The following is a 20510-nucleotide window of genomic DNA, read 5'->3' as shown; positions in this document are numbered from 1 at the left end:
GCTGTAGTGTATAACTGGAGTTGGTGGGCGGGGCCGCAGTCAGACCTGATGTCTGTCCCCAGCCCACCGCTGGGGCCACGGTCAGACTGGTGTGTGCCTTCTCTTCCCCTCTCCTAGGGGCGGGATTCACTGTGGGGTGGTGTGGCTCGTCTGGGCTACTTGCACCGTGCCAGGCTTGTGATGCTGGGGATCTGGCGTATTAGCTGGGGTGGGTAGGCAAGGTGCTCGGGGGCAGGAGGGGCAGGCTTAGATCGCTTCTCCTTAGGTGATCCACTTCAGGAGGGGCCCTGTGGCAGCGGGAGGGAGTCAGATCCGCTGCCGGAGGTTTGGCTCCGCCGAAGCGCAGAGTTGGGTGTTTGCGCGGAGCGAGCAAGTTCCCAGGCAGGAACAGGTTCTCTTTGGGATTTCGGCTGGGGGATGGGCGGGGGAGATGGTGCTGGCGAGCGCCTTTGTTCCCCACCAAACTGAGCTCTGTTGTCAGGGGGCTCAGCAGCTCTCCCTCCCTTTGTCCTCCAGCCTTCCCGCTTTCCGAGCAGAGCTGTTAACTTATGACCTCCCAGACGCTAAGTCGCGCTTGTTGTGGGAACACAGTCCGTCAGGCCCCTCCGCTTTTGCAAGCCAGACTCAGTGGCTGTGCTTGGCCGGCGAGCCGCCCCTCCGCCCCGGCTCCCTCCCGCCAGTCCGTGGAGCGCGCACCGCCTCGCCGCCCTTCCTACCCTCTTCCGTGGGCCTCTCGTCTGCGTTTGGCTCCGGCGACTCCGTTCTGCTAATCCTCTGGCGGTTTTCTGGGTTATTTAGGCAGATGTAGATGGAATCTAAGTGATCAGCAGGACGTGCGGTGAGCCCAGCGTCCTCCTAAGCCGCCATCTTGCCGCCGACCCCCTGTCAGCTATTCTTTTGAAATGTATTCAGAATCTGACCACTTTCTAACCACTCACATTGTCCCCACTCTGGTATAAACCAACATTATCTATTTCCTGGATTATTGGTATACTTCCCTAACAGGTATTTCTGCTTCTGCTCTTTCTCCCTACATCTATTTTCTTATTTATTTTTTATTAAGTTATTTTTAATTCCAGTATAGTTAACATGCAATGTTATATTTGTCTCAGTTATAGAAAATAGTGATTCCAAAAATCTATACATCACCCTGTGTTTGTCATGGCAAGTACCCTCCTTAATCCCCATCACCTATTTCACCCATCCCACCACCTGCCTTCCCTCTATCACTTTGTTTTCTATAGTCTATTTCTTAGTTTGTCTCTCTCTTTTTCTCCTTTACTTATTTATTCCTTAAATTTCACATGAGTGAAATCATATGGTATTTATCTTTCTCTAACTTATTTCAGTTAGCATTATACACTATAGCTCCATCTATGTCATTGAAAATATCAAGGTTTCATTCTTTTTTATTATCATGTGTGTTTGCATGTGTGTGTGTGTGTGACACATGCACACACCAGATATTTTTTATACATTCATCAGTTGATGCACACTTGAGCAGTTGACATATCTTGGCTGTTGTGAATAATGCTGCCATAAACAGGGCTGCATGTATCCCTTTAAATTACTGTTCTTGTATTCTTTGGGTAAATACCCAGTAGTGGGATTACTGGATCATAGGGTAGTTCTATTTTTAACTTTTTGAGGAACCTCCATACTATTTTCCACAGTGGCTGCACTGGTTTGAATTTCCATCAACAGTCCCTTCAGCCATTTTCAATACAGTAGACAGAGAGATTCTGTTGAAACAGAGGTCAGATCTTGCCAATCCTCCATTCAAAAATCCTCCAATCGTTCCCTATCTCACACAGTGTAGAAGTCAAAGTCCTTACCTTGTCTTACAAGGGTCTATATTTGACTTTGCTAATTGATCTCATCTCCTTCCTTCTCTTTCTTGCTCACTCTGTTCCCAGCCACACTGATCTTTCTAGAAAATACCAAAAGTTTTTCTGCTTCAGAGCATTTGTATACACTATTTCTTCTCTCCCTTTCCTCCTCAAAATATTATATGCAGGGCCCACACCTTCATTTCATCAAGTCTCTTCACAAATATTACCTTATTAGTGGGACCTTCCCTGATCACTTTACAGCATACACCATCACCTTGTCTCCCTTTTGCACTGCTATATTTCTCTCCTTACCACTTACTACCACCAATGTTGTTTATTGCCCATCTTTTTACAGTGTAAGTTAAACTCTTTGAGGGCATTAAGAAATATGTATTGAGAGTCTACTATGGGATCACCTGGGTGACTCAGTTGAGTGTCCAACTTTGGCTCAGGTCATGATCTTGCGATTTGTGAGTTTGAGCCCCGTGTAAGGCTCTGTGCTGACAGCTCAGAGCCTAGAGCCTGCTTTAGATTGTGTGTCTCCCTCTCTCTCTCTGCCCAGACCCTGCTCGCACTCTGTCTCTCTCTCAAAAATAAATAAACATTAAAGAAAAACTTAGAAAAAAAGGGTTTACTATGTACCAGGTCCTTTCCTAAGCCATGGGGATATAAAAGTGAACAAAACAGATAATACCACTATCCTTCTGGCATTTCAAATCTAGAATTATATAAGGTGCTATATTTTCTCAGGAAATATTTGATAAATGCATTGAATAAATATAGCATTCACTCACTCAATAGAGTAATAGGAATGGTTCAAAAGTAAAGGATGTTTGGATTGGTTCCCCACTCTACAAGTAATTGGATCACCCACCCCATGTAAAGAAATAGTTCTGTAGCTTCCCAGGTAAAAGGCTAGAAATTTATTCAAATCCCACGACCTCCAGACATTCTATATTCCTGACTCTAAGGGCTCTTGGATTCCTCCTAGGTATACTTTTTAAAGAAAAAAATATCTGGTATTGTATGAGAAATATGGCATCAACACAAAGGGACTGGAATCTAGTGACTATCAGACCAGGAGGAAATGAGATAAGGAGTGATACAAATTAATAATAGAAGTTTCAGCCTTGTCTAGAGACAAAAATACTTTGTATAAAAACAGAATAAACACTGTAAAGAACAAGCAGAGATGCTGGTAGCTAGATCCAGATAAAGTGGTTTGGGAGAGAGGAGGAAGTGGCCTTCTTTAAGAGAAAACTTAGTAGGCCAGATGAAGAGGTAAATTTTAGAATCTATTAGACTTCCCACTTGGAGAAGGGAAGAATATGCCCACTGCATAAGGTGATATTGCTCTTACAACCTCTTCCTTCTCCTCCTTAACAACCAGGGAATATGAAAGATTTAGTGGTTCTAGAAGTAGCCTCAGGAGGAGTCAAAGATAGAAAAACCTACATGCATCAAAGGGGTGAGATCATTAGGAGAGGAAAGGAACAATAATTCTCAGTTTGCAGCTTCCACATAGCCTTCTGAAGACTTCCAGGAAATTGGCTGTAAGCAGTGTGTGAAAAATGGGTGCCTTTTACTTCATGGACTGCATTTCCTAGGCTTGAACTTAGTCATCAATTATTATGTAAAATGTCTGCTCTCGAGAATGGCCCCACTGGTCCAGTTCTCCATTTGAGGGCTCAATAATGCTGCCACGTCCAGAGACTAGAATGTCCCACTTATCTAATTTTTCTGACTCTCCTGTTTAATTACAGAGTCCTTGTTCTGAGTCCTTTTCAGACTTCATTTAGTTCTACTTCTTGTTCCTACTGACAAATTCCTGGCTCCATTTCTTCAATAGTTCATGCCTTCTGGAATTGCTTCCATCATTTGCCCTTACCCACATTGACAAATGTCAGCTCAAAAATCTCATTTTAATCTTTATATAGTCATATTGTTTTGTAACACCCCCCTCCCCCACCAGCATATATCTTTGGCAGATGTAGACAGATACATGCTGTCTTTAAATCCAGATGGTTTTGCAGCAGTCCAGAGCTCTGCATTCTACAAATTCCTGTGACGAAGAGGTACATTCTGTCATTTGACAGAGTGATGTTGAAACAGAGCAATTCAATGACCCTGCGTATGAGCTAGTGCAACATTTTGTTATGCCACACAAAATGTATTGCTAGTTAACTCAAATCTGTTGTAACTCAAATCTGTTGTAACTCAAATCAGTAAGAAGGGTTTTAATGGCACATCATAACCTAGCTGAAGGGGAAATCAATATCATCAACTTACATTAAAACACCAACAATTTGCCAGACACTAGGCTAGAGTCTCGAGTTATACAAAGAGAAATGAACCCCTGCCCTCAAGGAGTTTACAGATGAGTTCTAAAAGCTCTAGTTCATGTTTGAGCATGGTAGCTGATAGCAACATTGACATAATGACCATTGGAATTAACACATCATGTAAGTGCCACCGTGACATTCTGTCAATTGGAAGAATAGGATTGAATACTCTTGGTGGCCTTAGTAGATACGGGGTGTCTCCAGGAGAGATGAGGTCCTTATGGAGGGTGATCATGAGAGATATAAATGCTACCATGGCTCTCACATATACTGTGAAATGACTGAAAATATCTGGGATTGGAAGAAAGAGGATCCTTATAAAATCAGCTTTATATCAAGTTTATCGACTGATTCATATATGAGGCTGGAAAAAAATCTTCTGTGACCCAGATAGACTTACCATCTGCTCCTTCACTGCTTTTGCTTCTTTTATTACGGCGAACACGCCTGCTTTCCTCTTCAGAGTATGATTTTTCTTCAGGGAAGAAGAAATTCAGAAGGGCCACCTACAAAAAAAAAAAAAAGTAAATGAGTAAAAGGTTGACTCTAGTCAACCATAGCCAACATAAAAAACTGGCTTTCTGTAGACAGTCTACCTTCACCTTAAATTCACTGTGTCTAAAGCTTGAGCCCATCTTCTCCACTATATAAATCCTTTTACTTTTGATGCATTATGCTAATCATTCCAACTATGAAATTTTGGTTAATCTCTGAATCCCCTCTCTACAAATACCTAATAAGTGATCCTTCAAGTCCCATTCTCCACATATTTCTAGGGTTTAGAGAGCCCAGTCACAAATTTCTAACTTCTCTCACATATTATACTGATGTCTGTCCAGAATTAGACTTAAGTTTGCTCCCCCCTCTTGGACTTCAATATTATCCATCCATGACATTTCCACATTCCTATTTGTGACGAACTTTTGGTTTGTTCCTAGAATGCTGTGCATCCAATTATGATTGGATAGTATGAGTTATGTCCACATTCTTCTGGGATTTAGTCATGACAAAGCACACAATTATTCTGTCCCTTTCCAAGGCTCCTACAGGACTCCTACAGCACTCGTGGTCTATAAGACTCATTTGGGTACTTAGTCTTCTACTGCCTTATGATGATCTTTCATAATAATACAATGTTTCATATGTGAATGGGCCTGGTTTCACTAACAATAATCATAGCTTAAATATATACTTGTTTAAGTCAATCATAATCTTTTAACACGAATGCTTCTTTGCGGTTAAAAAAATGTGATTGAGGTAAACCATGGACAGAGTAGTAGGTTTCAGAGTGATTCTAATCCTGACTCTGCCATTTATAGCTGTGTAATCTTGGGCAAGTTACTTAAATTTTAATTTTCTCATCTGTAAATTGGGATAATAATAGTACTTTGCTCATAAAGTAGTTGTAGGGTTAGTACAGTACCCAGCATTTAATATACATTCAATAAATGCTAGCTATTCCTATTATTAAAATTAATCTTCACAATATACTGATTATTTTGAGAGTTAAAAAAGAAGAAACAAATCTGCATTTTCACCCTATTGTCAGTTCAAAAAAGAATTAAAAAATCCTCATATCTGCTGCATCTCTGATTAACTGGAAAAAGAATGGGTAAGACTTAAAAAGGCCCTAACATTCCATACAAACTTTTTTCAAAATCCTGTGGTTTACTGTTTACATAGAACAATTACATCAAACAGCCTTACCACACATAGTTCGTGTCTTGAAGAATATATTCATGTATTAAATATAAAATTAATAAATGAATATATAATTTCCAAATTGCCATTGGGTTGTATTTAAAAATATTTAGGTTGAACTATTTGAAACTGCCATTGTTTTGTATCCAAAATGCTTGAATATCAGCAATTTCACACAGTTCAACTGAGTAGTATTCTTAAATCACTTAATTGGAATTTAAAATGGATTTTCAAATGGAATAAACATAATAAAGTCTGGCTAGGTTTCCAGAAAGCCCATAGACAGTTAACTGACAATTTAAATAAGCTATCACACAACTAATAATATAAACCCAAACTGCTATTTACAATGAAATCTCAATCATTTCCAACTCTAGAAGAACAAGTGATTCTGGATAGAAGATTTTTCTTGATAACTTTGCTGAAATTTCAGCTATTTGGATAGAAATTAGTCTACAATCTATGATTTAACTGAGGGTTTACTGAAAATGTAGTAGACTGTAAATGGCCCCAGTCCACTATGGATTTAAGTTAAAAAACATTACACCCATTTAGCCCATCCCCCCACCTCCTCTCTAGCAACCCCCAATTTGTTTTCTGTATTTAAGAGCCTCTTATGGTTTCCCTCCCTGTTTTTATCTTACTTTTCCTCCCCTTCCTTTATGTTCATCTGTTGTATTTCCTTCACACCTGTCAGAATGGCTAAAATTAACAACTCAGGAAACAAGAAATGTTGATGAGGATACGGAGAAAGGGGAACACTTTTGCACTGCTGGTGGGAATACAAACTGGTACAGCCACTGTGGAAAACAGTATAGAGATTCCTCAAAAAATTAAAAATATAGGTAGCCTATGACCCAGAAATTGCACCACTAAGTATTTATACAAAGGATACAAAAATGCTGATTCAAAGGGACCCATACAACCCAATGTTTATAGCAGCGCTATCAACAATAGCCAAATTATGGTAAAAGCCCAAATGTCCACTGACTGATGAATGGATAAAGAAGATATGGTGTGTGTGTGTGTGTGTGTGTGTGTGTGTGTATTAGATAATATTACTTGGCAGTCAAAAAGAACGAAATCTTGCTATTTGCAACAACTTGGATAGAACTAGAACATATTATGCTAAGTGAAATAAGTCACTCAGAGAAAGATAAATAGCATGTGACTTCACCCATTTGTGAAATATAAGAAACAAAATTGATGGGGGCACCTAGGTGGCTCCATTGGTTAAGTGACTGACTTCAGTTCAGGTCATGATCTCATGGTTCATGGGTTTGAGCCCCACATTGGGGTCTCTGCTGTCAGCAAGATGCTGGCTTCAGATCCTCTGTCTCCCTCCCTCTGCTCCTCTCCCCCACCACACCCTCTCACTCTCTCTCAAAAATAAACATTAAAAAAATTATAAACAAAACAGATGAACATAGGGGAAGGGAAGGAAAAATGAGATAAAAACATACAGGGAGGCAAAGCATAAGAGACTGTTAGATACAGAGGACAAACTGAGGGTTGCTGGAGGGGTGTTGGGTGGGGGGACTGGCTAAATAGATGATGGGCATTAAGGATGGCACTTGTAGGGCTGAGTACTAGGTGCTATATGTAAGTGATGAATTGCTAAATTCTACTCCTGAAACCAATATTACACTATATATTAACTTGGATTTAAATTAAAAATAAAATAAAATTTTAAAAATTGCAAATTAAATTACAGAGCAATACATGCTTTGTTAGAAAGAAGTATATAGGGGCGCCTGGGTGGCGCAGTCGGTTAAGCGTCCGACTTCAGCCAGGTCACGATCTCGCGGTCCGGGAGTTCGAGCCCCGCGTCAGGCTCTGGGCTGATGGCTCAGAGCCTGGAGCCTGTTTCAGATTCTGTGTCTCCCTCTCTCTCTGCCCCTCCCCCGTTCATGCTCTGTCTCTCTCTGTCCCAAAAATAAATAAACGTTGAAAAAAAAATTAAAAAAAAAAAGAAAGAAGTATATAGTTCTCTGAGAGCAAGAAAAAAAAAAAACATCTGATATAGACTAGGAGGGAACAAGATGTCTTGGAGGAGGTGCTACCTCTGAGTCCTGAAGGATGTTGAAGATTCAGTGGTGAATGGGAAGGCAAAAAGGAATTCCAGGCATAGAGAGCATTGTTTAGAGGTTCAGAGGAAAGAGAATGGCAGTTTTTGAAAATACAAGTACCTTAGAATAAGTGGTAGGAGGTGGGAGCAATGGCAAAAAATGAGCCAAGAGACATTCAATAAGGGCCAGATCATGATAAGGAATTCAGGCTTTATCCTGAAGCAAGGGGATCCTCTGAAGGTTTTACCTTGCCAAATTTTTGTACCTTATGAAAATCTGAGCTATAATTTATATATAGCAAAATGTACACATTTTAGGCATACAGTTTGAATAGTTTTGAAAAAATATACACACCTTTGTAACCATCATCAAAATCAAGGTATAGTACATTTCCATCACCCCAGAAAATTCCCTTGTGCCCCTTCCAGTCACTCTTCAGGTCTATCTCCTAAACCAGGAAACCACTGTTTTGACTTCTGTCACCATAGCTTAGTTTTTCTCATTCTAGAATGTCACATATATTGAATCATACAGTATGACTGAATGATTTCTGTGTATTGTATCTTTTTTTCAACATGTCTGTGAGACTCACCCATGTTTTGGGTATCAGTAGTTCTTTCCTTTATATTGCTGAATAGTATTTCCTTAAATGGATATACCACAATTTCTAATATATTCACCTATTGAAGGACATTTGGATTAATTCCAGTTTGGGTCTATTAGGAACAAAGCTAATATGAGATTTCATGTATTAGTCTTTCTGGGGACATATGTTTTCATTTTTCTTGGGCAAACACCTCAGGGGAGAACTTCTGGGTTATATGGTATGTATTTGTTGTGAGGAACTGCTAAACTGTTTTCCAGAATGTACGATTCTTTAAAAAAATTTTTTTTAATGTTTATTTATTTTGAAAGAGAGAGACAGGGAGAGGGAGGGGGGAGGGAGAGAGAGAGGGAGGGGGGGAGAGGGAGAGAGAGAGAGAGAGAGAGAGAGAGAGAGAACAAGTAGGGGGGGCAGAGAGAGAGGGAGACACAGAATCTGAGGCAGGCTCCAGGCTCTGAGCTGTCAGCACAGAGCCCGATGCGAGGCTCGAACTCACGAACTGCGAGATCATGACCTGAGCTGAAGTCAGACGCTCAACCAACTGAGCCACCCAGGTGTCCCATGACTGTACCATTCTATACTCCCACCAGCAATGTATGAGAGTTCATGTTTCGTGCATCTTTAGTATACTTGATATTGTTAATATTTTTAATTTTAACCATTCCTGCAGATGTAGTGTTTCATTGTCAATGGTGTTTGAATTCTTAAACTTTTAAAAATTTTTTTCTTTTATCTTGCTAGCAACTATCAGATTTCACATCACTTACCTATAACTTACCTATAATCTTTTCAAGTCCCTTTAAGTTTACTGCTTATAATCTGCTATAAGATTGACATCTTGCTAAAACTAATCAGAATCATGTGCAAACAAAATAAACAGGTAATCAGTGCATTTTTTCAAATGTTTTATTTATTTTTCAGAGAGAGAGAGAGTGAGCAGGGGAGAGGCAGAGAGAGAGACAGAGGATCCTAAGCAGGCTCTGTGTTGACAGAAGTGAGCCTGGTGGGAGCTTGAATTCACAAACTGTGAGATCATGACCTGAGCTGAAGTCAGTTGCTCAAATGACTGAGCCACCCAGGCGCTCTGGTAATCAGTGCATTTTTGAATGGCTTGTCCAATAGTTGAGATGCATATTCCCTGGCAGTTTAGAGGCCATCTGCTTACTGCTTGATTCCTGCCTGTGGTTTGAATAGGTGAATTTGTTCAAATTACTGAGTTTTACACAGGTATGTTATTACAGTATAATGCTATTTGTAGGGGACAGGAATTTTGAAGTCCAAATGGAGATGCTCCTTGCCATCAGCAACTACAATTCCAGAATTTTTTTCATATTCCATGTTCCCTCGTAGTCTCAGTTTGTATGGGTGCTCTGGTAGGGTCTTTAGAATAGTCTTGTGTCAACAAAAGGCAACAGATGGCAACAGAAAATGCTCATATATTAATTGTTACAATGGGTCTGATGGGAGTTTGAGAGAACTCAAGCTCCCAGAAGAGGAGGACTAAGGAAGAAATAAACTCCTTCAGATAGCAGAAATAATCTAGCTCACATGGGTAGTAGGAATAGCTTAAAGTCCCTTAAGAGAGGCTATTGATGAGTATGGAACATTCATAAATCAAATGTTTATTGGAAGGGGACTGCCTTTATATGACAATTGTAATGTCAATTAAAAACCATATGAAAACAACACAAAAAACTGCTTAAACTGAAAAAGGATCTCTATTCACAATGCCCTTATTTGAGTCTCAATTAGAGGTAGGATTGGAAACTATCCTCTGATTAGTATAATGGCAAAGACAAAAATCAGTGGCTGCTGATACAAACAATCTAGAATTCTAGCTTGAGTATTGCATTCATTAGCATGGCCTCCAGAGGCAAGTTGCAGAATATGAACAAAACAGCTTTCTCTCTTTGAATATTGCTTTCCTATTGCACTAGGGAGGAGGCATCAGGAATGTTGGCCTCAGTCAGACATTTTGCTCAAGGGAAAAAAATCTAATTCTTTACACTTTATTAACTGATTACACCCTTGTTTCCTGTGGTAAAATTACATGGTAAACAGCACCTGCAGATTATAGGGATCTCAGCTGGAAACAATTCGTTAACAGTGAGATATAAGGGATATATCCATTACTGCTAGTGACTCTCCAGATATTGCTACATATTTTTTCTAATATCTAAACCAACAAAATTATTTGGTACATTTATCTCTTTTTGCCATGACATAGAATAAATTTAATTCATTTTCTATTTTATGGTTAACGTACTTGATTGTATTAGATAATTCATAGAAAATTATTCATAAGTTTCTTGAGAGTAGAGGCACATAGTAGGCCCCTAATAAATATCTAGCTGGCTTAAAGCCAGAATGTTGTTGAACCCTAATTGGACCTCATTTCTTAGGATTAACCATGGAGAGGTAGTCTAAGGACTTATTATACTACTGGCAGCAATCAAATCAAAGGTTCTTAAGAATGAGAGAGTTCGTGGGTCAGTGGCTCTCAAACTTTGGTGTGCATCAGAATCACTATGCATGAGTGTTAAAATGTAGAATCCTGGGCCTTTCCCTCCCCAAATTTAGATTGAATAGGCTAAGGAGAGACCATAGAGTCTGATTTTTCAACTTGCTCACTATGGGATTTTGATGCAGGAGGTCCCTGGTCCACATTTAGAGAAACTGCTGTATTGTTCATTCCTTAACTGGTCTCTTATCTGGAGACTGAACAGGCTGTCTTGTTTTGCCACTGGTGAAATAGGGCTCTCACATAGATCACGGTTTTCACATTTTACTCCATCATTCCTGGAGTTAATCTGTTTATAGAAACTGGTACTTCATCTCTCTAAAGAAGAGGCTGGTACCTACCAGGCTTTCTAAAATTGGCAAATCACTGATTTTTTTAAAAAAAGATTTATCTTTCAATATTCTTGAATAAATCTATTTTTCTTATTGCAATCACTGCTTTCACTGCCATCACCCACCAGCAATCACCAAGGATCTTCAAATAAGTAAAATAAAACCATTTATACCATGAGATATTTAACAAAATCTCCAAGCGATTCTACCATAGCAAGTTGTGAGCATCCCACTACCAATGAATGAAGCAGGATTGACTAAACTTTGATGGGTAGGTCATGGGTATATAATGAATACAGAAGCTTGCACTGAAGACATTTCTAATCTTATAAGAACCCTTAACTCAGCATGCTTTGATTTTTAATAAAAGGTCTAGAGAGGGTCACTCAGGATGGTGGTGCTTGCTGAACAAACACAGAGTACTTACCATATGGAGGGCAGTGAACTAGATACTATCTTTAACATACATAGACAAACAACACACAGATAATCTCAACTTGCTTTGTAGTGCAATGATAGCACTACATAACAGGAGGTAGTGAGGTTTTTAAAAGCAGTGTGACAAGAAGGGAAGCACAGTATGTTCTGGTTGCTGAACAGAGTGTGCCAGCTTCTGAGAGCAAGCAAACAAGAACACTCAACATTGATCACAGCACTTCATGGAACCTGCCCCCAGTGAGGTAGGAATAGAGATGGCAGCAATCAGCCCAGATGCCAAAGAAAATTGGCACCTTGGACATCTCTGGTGTGAGTGCCAGGGATTGCCATCCCTTGTTGTAAATATGTCTGAGGATGACTGAAATTATGCAGTAAATCTAAACATGGAAGTGAAACATAACCAACATTTTTCACATAGAGCTAAAAGCAGTCACTGAATTCTGCTTCATAGGTAGTTTGACTTAAAAATCACCATCCAACAATGCAAGTGACTACAAAGTAGAAAGAAAAAAAATAACAGTTATCTTTGTTTGAGAGATTACCATGGTGTGGCGTCAGCAAGAAAATATACTATAAAAAAGTTCAGTCTCTGGCTTTTTTTACCTCCCAGTTTTGGGTTCTCTGAATCACATAACACTTGTCAAATAATGCCTTATATATCTTTAATATTAAATTTCTTCCTTCATTCCTAGTAAGCTCCTTAAAGGTAGCTATATTTGTAGATTCAGAACCTGTGTGAACTTGTCCTCTGGACAAGGTGAAATCTGTTTAAGATACATATCAAGGAGAAAGATGAGTTATTTCAAACACACAACTACTAATGCAAAGGGGGAAAATGGATTCCTTCTCTAATCATCTGTTTCTACGTTTGGCTCTATTCCTAACATACAGAACAGAGCTGGGAAGCTTACTGAATTGATTCTCATCAATGGACAATATAAGTTGTATCCAGCTTTTGTATGACTTTGAAATCCATAACCACCACAGATGTCACATCTACCTCATTGCACTGTTCTATCGTCAGGGTCGGAATCGTGTTTAATGTGAAATGGCAAGAAAGGATCACCACTACGGAGATTCTGGAAGTCAGCTGGTCTGTGAGCATTAAAACAATGTTCATTGCTGACATTTTCAGAGATGCAATGACAGAAGAATACCCAAGCATCTTTCATATGGTGAGCTTTAAAGCATAACCATAAGCAAGGGTGGCATAAGAAATACTCTAAAGGATGCACTAAAGCATAGCTTTAAGTAACATGACATAATTGTGGGATTCTTGGGAAAACAGCAGCAGAGTCAAGTTTGGAATGAAACAATATGGAATTTGGAAACTTTTTGAGCAAAGGCTTTTTAGCTGACCACAAGTTGAACACAGAAATACCAATGGTGACAGACTCTACAAATAGCAGCTGCAGTCACAAATCAAAAAGCAGGTTGTATATATGTCGTATAGAAAGGACTTTTTGTTGAAGATTTAGTTTTTTCTCCCTACAACTGTGGGTATAATCGGTAGTGACATCTTTGAATAAGAAGGGCAGCAAAATATACTAGATGTCATTGCCTTCCCTTGGGAATGTCTGCTTAATTTGTAATTCCCCATACTTCTAAAGTTTAAGACAGTTAGACACATAAGGGAAAAAACCTTCCACTTCCACTTGTAAAACCTAGAAATTACTAAAGACTATCATTTTTGAATAGAATCCATTTAGAAATTAGAATGTACCTATAGAATTTATAGAAGAACCAGGATAAAACCATTCCAGCAATCCTGAGCTCTGGATTCAGAAAACATTAGCTCAAATGCATCCTCTTAATTATAAATTCTTAAGTGGGTTTTGACAATTTTATTTTTTATTAAAAAAAACTTTATTTATTTATTTATTTATTTATTTATTTATTTATTTATTTATATTTTAAGAGAAAGAAAGAGAGCATGCAAGTGGGGGAGAGGAGCAGAGGGAGAGAATCTTAAGCAGGTTCCACACTCAGCATGGAGCCCAATGAAAGGCTTGATCCCACAAGCCTGAGATCATTACCTGAGACGAAATCAAGAGTCAGACAGTCAACGTACTCAGCCACCCAGGAGCCACAGTATTTGAAAATTTTATAACCACGTTTCAGTTTACCTTTACAAAGGTAGCCCAATGCAGGTTAGAGTAGGATAATGACCGAAATGAGATTGCCTATGTGATCCATTTAGTTTAAACTAGGATTTTCCCTTGTTCAAAATTGAACTATCATTAGCATTGTATAAAATCCATTCTGGTTCCCAATGGAGACCTAAACCACATAAACCACCTCTAAGCCTTATCTGAACACAACATTCAAGAGCAAGTATGGAGAAAGGGTAAAAATAAAGTAGCTAGTGAGAAGAAAGTTGCAACAGTCAGAACTTGAGGGGGCGGGGAATAGGACAGAGGTAAGAAGCAGATTAAGAAACAAATGGCTATTGCTTGTAAGAGAATGAAAATATTCTAAACATTGTAGAAAAATTAAGCAATATTAAGGATTTTGAGAAAGATGAGTCATTCAGTTTATGTTGATGTTGAAATATGTTGTAAACAAAAGTTCAACTATTGTAACTAGGACTCGGATGATGAGAGAAAGGCTAGAAACAATGGTCCAAAAATATCCATGGGGTTGGAGGATAAGAAGGATATGAATGTAGGTACATGACTGGCTCACAGGAATGTGAATATAGAGAGTGAATCTCAGAGCTCAATCCGAAGGGAAAGATCAGTAAATTTAATTCAAAGGAGAGTCTAAGATAAGTATCTTAGAGGCAGGGAAGTGAATCAGTGGTGAAACACAAACCATTGTTGGGAAAAACAGTAAAAGGCCTGGGACACAAATTCAGAACTTTAAACACTATAAAACTAGAATCACCAAGGGGGGAGAAAAAGTACTGGCAAGAAAATGGAGAGTCAAGGAAGACCATTTCACTGTGAGATTAGATAAATCTAGAGTTGCAATGCTGTCCTCAGATAACTTGGCATTTAGTGCCTCTTGTATACAAGTGTTTCTAGGCCCTCCCTTGAGGTAAATACAAAACAACTGGTTATGTGACATAATGGTAGACTAGTAGTGTTTCAGTAGCTATAAAAGAGAGAGAAAAAAATTTTTCAATATGGCTGTTGATTAGAATCCAGCATTTAAGTGTTTCTATGGAAATCTTCTTTTCTCACAGGAAAGTTCCTGACTCTTGCTTATGACCATGACAGTGAGTGAAGAAAGCCTCATGCTGAGTATTGTCTCATATTATCTTTACCACAGCATCTCAACAGAGCTACCCACTCAAAAAGAAATTAGGATAAAACATAAACAAATGAAGTATAGCAAAATACTCTATTCATTAGAGTCAATTTTATGCATATCCATTATTTGATTGTTAGTTTAGGGACCAAAGCTATCTTTCCATGGAGTAATGGAGAATTAGATTTCATTGCTGTCTACTGATCTCTTTCACAGAGCTTTAACCCTAATGAATCCTCTAATTTATAGTAATGGGTAAACAATGTTAGGTTTGTCCAGCTAATTGCTACTAATTACAAATATTCCCGCCCCCAATTCACAAAACACTTATAAACCTTAAAATTTGAGGAGTATATAGACTTGTGGATCAAGGTGGCTGACTAACCACACAATTTTACCTCCTCTCTCTGCCAAGATCCCATTAAACAAATTAAAAAAAAATGAAGAGAATAATAGACGGAATTATCAGAAAAGAGATTTCAACATGTTTCTGAAACACAAAGTGGATACGATACTGACTGATAAAGAAGGTCAGAGAAATGACAGAGGGGGCTTACAGTTTAGGATGATGCTGGTCTGGTCTCTAGGACCCTAGAGAAGTCTGAAATTTGGAAATGCCAAGTAAGGGAGTCAGTGAGAATAAAACATAAAAACTTTGTTTAAATCCTGTGTACTGAATAATCCCCTGCCCCTGTGCATAGAAGCCCTAGTATTCAGTCATTTAATCCCAAGGCAAATATATATATATATATATATATATGTATATTTATACATATATATATACATATACATATATATATACACATATATACATATATATACACACACATATATAAGTTCTTTTTGTATTTTTATTTTTTTAAATTTTTTAATTTATTTTTTTTTAATTATTTTTCAACATTTTTATTTATTTTTAGGACAGAGAGAGACAGAGCATGAACGGGGGAGGGGCAGAGAGAGGGAGACACAGAATCAGAAACAGGCTCCAGACTCCGAGCCATCAGCCCAGAGCCTGACGCGGGGCTCGAACTCACGGACCGCGAGATCGTGACCTGGCTGAAGTCGGACGCCCAACCGACTGCGCCACCCAGGCACCCCAAATTTATTTTTTTGAGAGAGAGACAGAGCAAGTAGGGAAGGGGCAGAGAGAGATGAAGAAAAAGAATCCCAAGCAGGCTCCACACTGTCAGTATGGAGTCCAATGCGGGGCTCGAACTCACGAACTGTGAGATCATGACCTGAGCTGAAAACAAGAGTTGGATGCTTAACCGACTGAGCCACAATGGTGCCCCAGAAAGTTCTCCTTTAAAGAGATTGAGTAAACCATAAGTATATAGTCAGGTAATATTCAACAAAGCAGGAAAGAATATCCAATTGGAAAAGGACAGTGTCTTTAACAAATGGTGCTGGGAAAACTGGACAGCAACATGCAAAAGAATGGAACTGGACTACTTTCTTATACCATACACAAAAAATAAATTCAAAATGGATTAAAGACCTAAATGTGAGACCTTGAAATCATATGAATCCTAGAAGAGAACACAGGCAATAACTTCTGGCATCGCAATTTTTTTTTCTAAATATGTCTCTTGTGGCAAGAGGAAAAAAGTAAAAATAAACTATTGGGACTACATCAAAATAAAGAGCTTTTACAAAGCAAAGGAAATAATCAACAAAACTAAAGGCAACCTATGGAATGGGAAGAGGTATTTGCAAATGACATATCCAATAAAGGGTTAATATCCAAAATATATAAAGAATTTATATAACTTGACACCAAAACAAACAAATGATCCAATTAAAAAATGAGCAGAAGACATGAACAGGCATTTCTCTAAAGACATACAGATGGCCAACAGACACATGTAAAGATATTCATCGTCACTTACCATCAGAGAAATGCCAATGAAAACTACAGTGAAATATCACCTCACACCTGTAAGAATGGCTAAAATCAACAACCCAAGAAACAACGTGTGTTGGCAAAGATGTGGAGAAAAAGGAACCCTCCTGCACTGTTGGTCGGAATGTAAACTGGTGCAGCCACTGTGAACAGTATGGAGGTTCCTCAGGAAGTTAAAAATAGAACTACCCTATGATCCAGCAAGCATACTAGTGGGTATTTGCCCAAAGAATACAATAATACTAATTAAAAGGGATACATGCAGGCCCATATTTATAGCAGCATTATTTACAGTAGCCAAGATATGGAAGTAGCCCAAGTGTCCACTGATTGATGAATGCATAAAGAAGAAGTGGTACATACAATGGGATATTTATAAATCACATATTCTATAAAGATTTTGTATCCAGAATATACAATGAACCCTGAACACAAAATAAGAAACAAGTCAATTTTTAAAAATGAAAGATTTGAATAGATACTGCACCAAAGAAGATACATGAAAAGATGCTCAATATCATTAGTCACTAGGAAGAAGCAAATTACAACCACAATAAAGACCACTACACACTCATTAGAACAGCTAAACTTAAAAAGTCCAACCATACCAACTTTTGATGAGGAAAAATTGCAACTCTCATACCATGTTGGTGGGAATATAAAATGGTACATTCACTTTAGAAAAACAGTATGGCAGTTTCTATCATACAACCCAACAGTTAACTCTCCTAGGTATGTCCTAAGAAAAGTGAAAGCATATGTCCACACAAACACTTGTAGACCAATGTCTGTAACAGTTTTATTTGTAGTAACTAAAAACTGGAAATAACCCATTATGTCCATCAACAGGTGAATGGACAAACTCTGTTACATCCATACAACATAATACAGTTTATCAATAAAAAGGAATAAACTGCTACACATGTTATATAAAATGAATGAATTTCAAATAATCATGCTGAGTGAAAGAAACCAGACCAAAAAAAGAGTAAACATTGTATGTTTCTATTTATATAAAATTCTAGAAAATAAAAACAGTTTATAGTGACAGAGAGCAGATCAGTGGTTGCCTAAGACTGTAGAGGTCATTGGAGACAAGATTGAGTGGAAAGAGATTACAAAGCGTACAAGGAGACATTTGGGGGTGCTGGATATTTTGACTGTGATGATGGTTTCACTGTTGTACCTACATGTACATACATATGTCAAAACTTACCAAGTTGTACACTTCAATATGTGTTTATTTTATCCATATAGAGCCATGAACAGTAATCTCAGTGGCTGAGAATGAAGCAGGTTGTGTCATATTTCTGTCATAACAGAAAGGACATGGCTTTGGTGCAGGGGTTGGGGAAACAGGAAAGTTGAATTATAGAATCAGGAGCTACGCTTGGATAGCCCTTTGCCAGCACTCTTTTTCAGGTGAGGATTCTCCGAGGCTGGTTTGAGTTTAGTAGTGGCAAAAGATTTGTGTTTCAATGTTAGGGTTGGTTTTAAAGCCAAGTCATACACACATGTGGTTTTAAAACATACAAACTATGTACATAAAGGTGGAGAATGTAAGCAACATTTTACTGTTCTAACCCTCCCTACCTCCAGTCCTAATCCTCTGAGGTTATTATCTTTAACTGTCTTAACTGTTTCTGTCTAGTTCTTCTGGTAATTGCTTCCATATATACTGCTATTATTTATCTACTTTAGATTTTATCTATTAATTTTGTCCTGTGATAAATGAGGCTTTCCCTCAATTATTCTACCTCTCACCCCAAAGTAGTTATTGTAATTTTTATTTCCTCTATTCATTGGTTTGAGGAATATACATAGACCTTTATTTCTTATTCCATAAACTACAAACAGTATCTCTAAACTCTATTTGCCAAGATAAGGCTATTAGTTCCCTGCTCTTCTCTTTATCTCTCATTTCTTCTACCTACTAACTCTTGTCATTTCTACTTTTACTTTTCACATTGGCAAGAGGGATAACATTTATGTTTTGCTCTTTATCTATAATTAACTATCTCTATAATTAAGTATCCTGTACTTTTGTATATTGGTTATTTCTAAAAGTTGAAAATCAGTATGCAGTGTTTATATTATTGTGGCTTTCTAGAATTTTTCTTTCTTCTGTCAGGTATTATTTTATTCTAGATTTTATAATTGGCTTAATTTTATTCTTGCATTGTCTGCAGCATCTATGGTTTCCTTAATTTATTAAAGGTGGATAAAATCTTGAACCACCCCTTCTCCTTTTTCCCCTTTGAATGCCCCCCTCCTGGAACCCTCCTTTCTTCCATTTGTACAGAATGCTCCTTAGGCCTGTGATATAACTGTCACCCTTGGATTTACTTTGATTAATCTCTGGTATTAGGTACACTGTTTCCAGAATCCAGTGTATATCTCTGCCTTCTTTACTATCTCATTTTGCTGGAGTATATTCCTAAGTAACTTTTAAGAGAAAAGTGAGAGGTAAACTTTAAGTCTTTGAAATCTACAAATGTGTTTCTTTTATCATCAAGCTCAATTTATGGTTGGCTATGAATAAAACTCTAGGTTCAAAATAATTTTCCCTCAGAACTTTGAAGGCATTTCTCCACTGTTCTAATACCCAGTGTTGTTGATGTAATGACCAATCTATTCCATTTTTTTTTTAAATTGGCTCCATGCTGGGCATGGAGCCCAAGGCAGGGTTTGAACTCAACGACCCTGAGATCAAGACCTAAGTTGAGATCAAGAGGCAGACACTTAACTCACTAAGCCACACAGACAGCCCCAATCTATTCCAATTCTTGTTCCTTTAACTGTTAATGTTTTTCCTCTCTAGGAGCTCTTGGGATCTTCTTTTTATTGTGGATGTTCTGAAGTTTCACATTTTGTCTAGGGATTGAGCAAATGGACTGGCTGCCCCAAAATGAGGCCTGCAAGGCCCACCCATGTACAATAGGACCATTATGATTGAGGACCTCCAAATTCCACAATAAAAATCTTTGCTCTGGGCACAAATGCCTACACTAGCTACTTCAGTTCTTCTTAGATGAGTTACTCAATTCCCTTTTTTATTTAATTTTTTAAAGTTTTTAATTCCTGTTAACATACAGTGTTATATTGTGATTTAACATTTCCATATATCACCCAGTGCTCATCATAAGTGGACTCCTTAATCCCCATCACCTATTTCACTCATTCCCATAACCACCTCCCCTCTAGCAACTATCATTGTTTTCTGTATTTTAGAGCCAGGTTTGTTTGTTTGTTTGTTTTGTTTTTTCAGTCCCACATATAAGTGAAATCATATGGCATTTGTCTTTCTCTAATTTTTTTCATGTAGTGTTATACCATCTAGGTCCATCCATGTTGTTGCAAATGGCAAGATCTCGTTCCAATTTACGGCTGAATAATATTCCATTATGTATATCTCTCTCTCACACATTTTTTATCCATTTATCTATCAGTGAACAGCTGAGTTGCTTCCATATCTTGGCTATTGTAATTAATGCTGCAATACACATATAATAAACA

At 38.2% G+C, this 20510-nt stretch overlaps 1 protein-coding gene across 5 annotated transcripts in view; it reads right to left on the bottom strand.

The window, feature by feature from the left end:
• The window catches only part of EDA (ectodysplasin A), a 430954-nt gene that overhangs the window by 131649 nt on the left and 278795 nt on the right, over positions 1-20510 (bottom strand). For all 5 annotated transcript variants that reach the window (XM_047844527.1, XM_047844529.1, XM_047844532.1 and 2 more), the window contains exon 2: positions 4575-4680. In XM_047844527.1, the coding sequence (XP_047700483.1) occupies positions 4575-4680 (106 nt within the window). The remainder of the gene's footprint in view (positions 1-4574; positions 4681-20510) is intronic.

This window comes from Prionailurus viverrinus, chromosome X, assembly GCF_022837055.1.
Source record: "Prionailurus viverrinus isolate Anna chromosome X, UM_Priviv_1.0, whole genome shotgun sequence".
Lineage (NCBI taxonomy): Eukaryota > Metazoa > Chordata > Mammalia > Carnivora > Felidae > Prionailurus > Prionailurus viverrinus.
This window is presented reverse-complemented; position numbering and strand designations above follow the sequence as displayed.